The sequence below is a fragment of the Anopheles cruzii genome, unplaced genomic scaffold (assembly GCF_943734635.1).
Source record: "Anopheles cruzii unplaced genomic scaffold, idAnoCruzAS_RS32_06 scaffold05283_ctg1, whole genome shotgun sequence".
NCBI lineage: Eukaryota > Metazoa > Arthropoda > Insecta > Diptera > Culicidae > Anopheles > Anopheles cruzii.
The window spans coordinates 1-1,026 of NW_026458868.1; the positions used below are offsets into that span (position 1 = coordinate 1).

The window sequence follows — 1,026 nt, forward strand, 5'->3', positions numbered from 1 at the left end:
GATGCGGTTCGATTTCTGTTTCTGTGCTAATTTATGCACCCGGGCAGAGTGACCCAATCGTTGGCGTTGGCAGCGGAAAAAAAACATCGAACAGCAACCAGTGACCGCACCATCGTGGGCTTTCGCATTTGCACAAGACTCCTTGCGGTGTTCGTGCAACTCTCGCGTCTTACCGGACAGGTCAGCCTTACGTGCAAATAGTAACTTTCATGCTGGCAGCCATCGGAGGCCATCCCAAAAGTGCACTAGCCGTTTGCGTCAACGGTCTATGATCTTCGGTCCAGCAGTTCCGTGTGCACGATACGTTCTCCTTTGCACTATAAAAACGCCCGGTCCAGAAGTCGGAAAGCACCAGTTGAAGTCTTACGGCTGTCAAAAGAAGTTCAACAAAAGGATCTCCGCGATGCTGAAGTTTTCTTTAGTTGTGTGCGCCGTTTTCGGTTCCGTGTTGGCCTACGAACACCACGGATTCGTCAGCGAGGTGAAGCACATCCCGTACAAGTACTACGGCGGCGGCGGTGGTGGCATTGGGGGAGGAATTGGTGGCGGTTTCGGAGGAGAACAGGTATGTGCGACAGGGTGCGACAATCCTGGATGGCTCTCAAGTAATGCTCCTTTAATGCAGGGTGGCTTCGAGGGCGGCATCGGCGGCGGAGGCATCGGTGGATACGAGGGCAAGGACTTCTACGCCTATCCGAAGTACAAGTTCGAGTATGGAGTGAAGGACTATCACACCGGTGACCACAAGAGCCAGTGGGAAGTCCGGGACGGAGATGTCGTCAAGGGAGAGTACACTCTGGATGAGCCGGACGGTTCGACGCGCATCGTCAAGTATCACGCCGACAGCAAGAACGGATTTGAGGCCATCGTCAAGAACATCGGAAAGGGAGGCATCGGTATCGAGCAGGAGGGAGGATCGATCGGCGGTGGTGGCGGCGGCGGCCAGGGTGGATTCGGAGGTGGCTACGGGCACGGCTATAGCTACAGCAAGCTGAAGAAGTTCAACTGAAGACGAAATGTCGAAAA

General features: G+C 54.7%; 1 protein-coding gene across 1 annotated transcript; it reads left to right on the forward strand.

The window, feature by feature from the left end:
• Positions 1-403: 403 nt before the first annotated feature.
• LOC128277274 (acanthoscurrin-1-like) lies at positions 404-1,009 on the forward strand. Its single transcript, XM_053015715.1, has 2 exons — positions 404-565; positions 626-1,009. Exons 1-2 carry the CDS (start codon positions 404-406, stop codon positions 1,007-1,009), a joined length of 546 nt encoding a protein of 181 aa, XP_052871675.1.
• Positions 1,010-1,026: the final 17 nt, after the last annotated feature.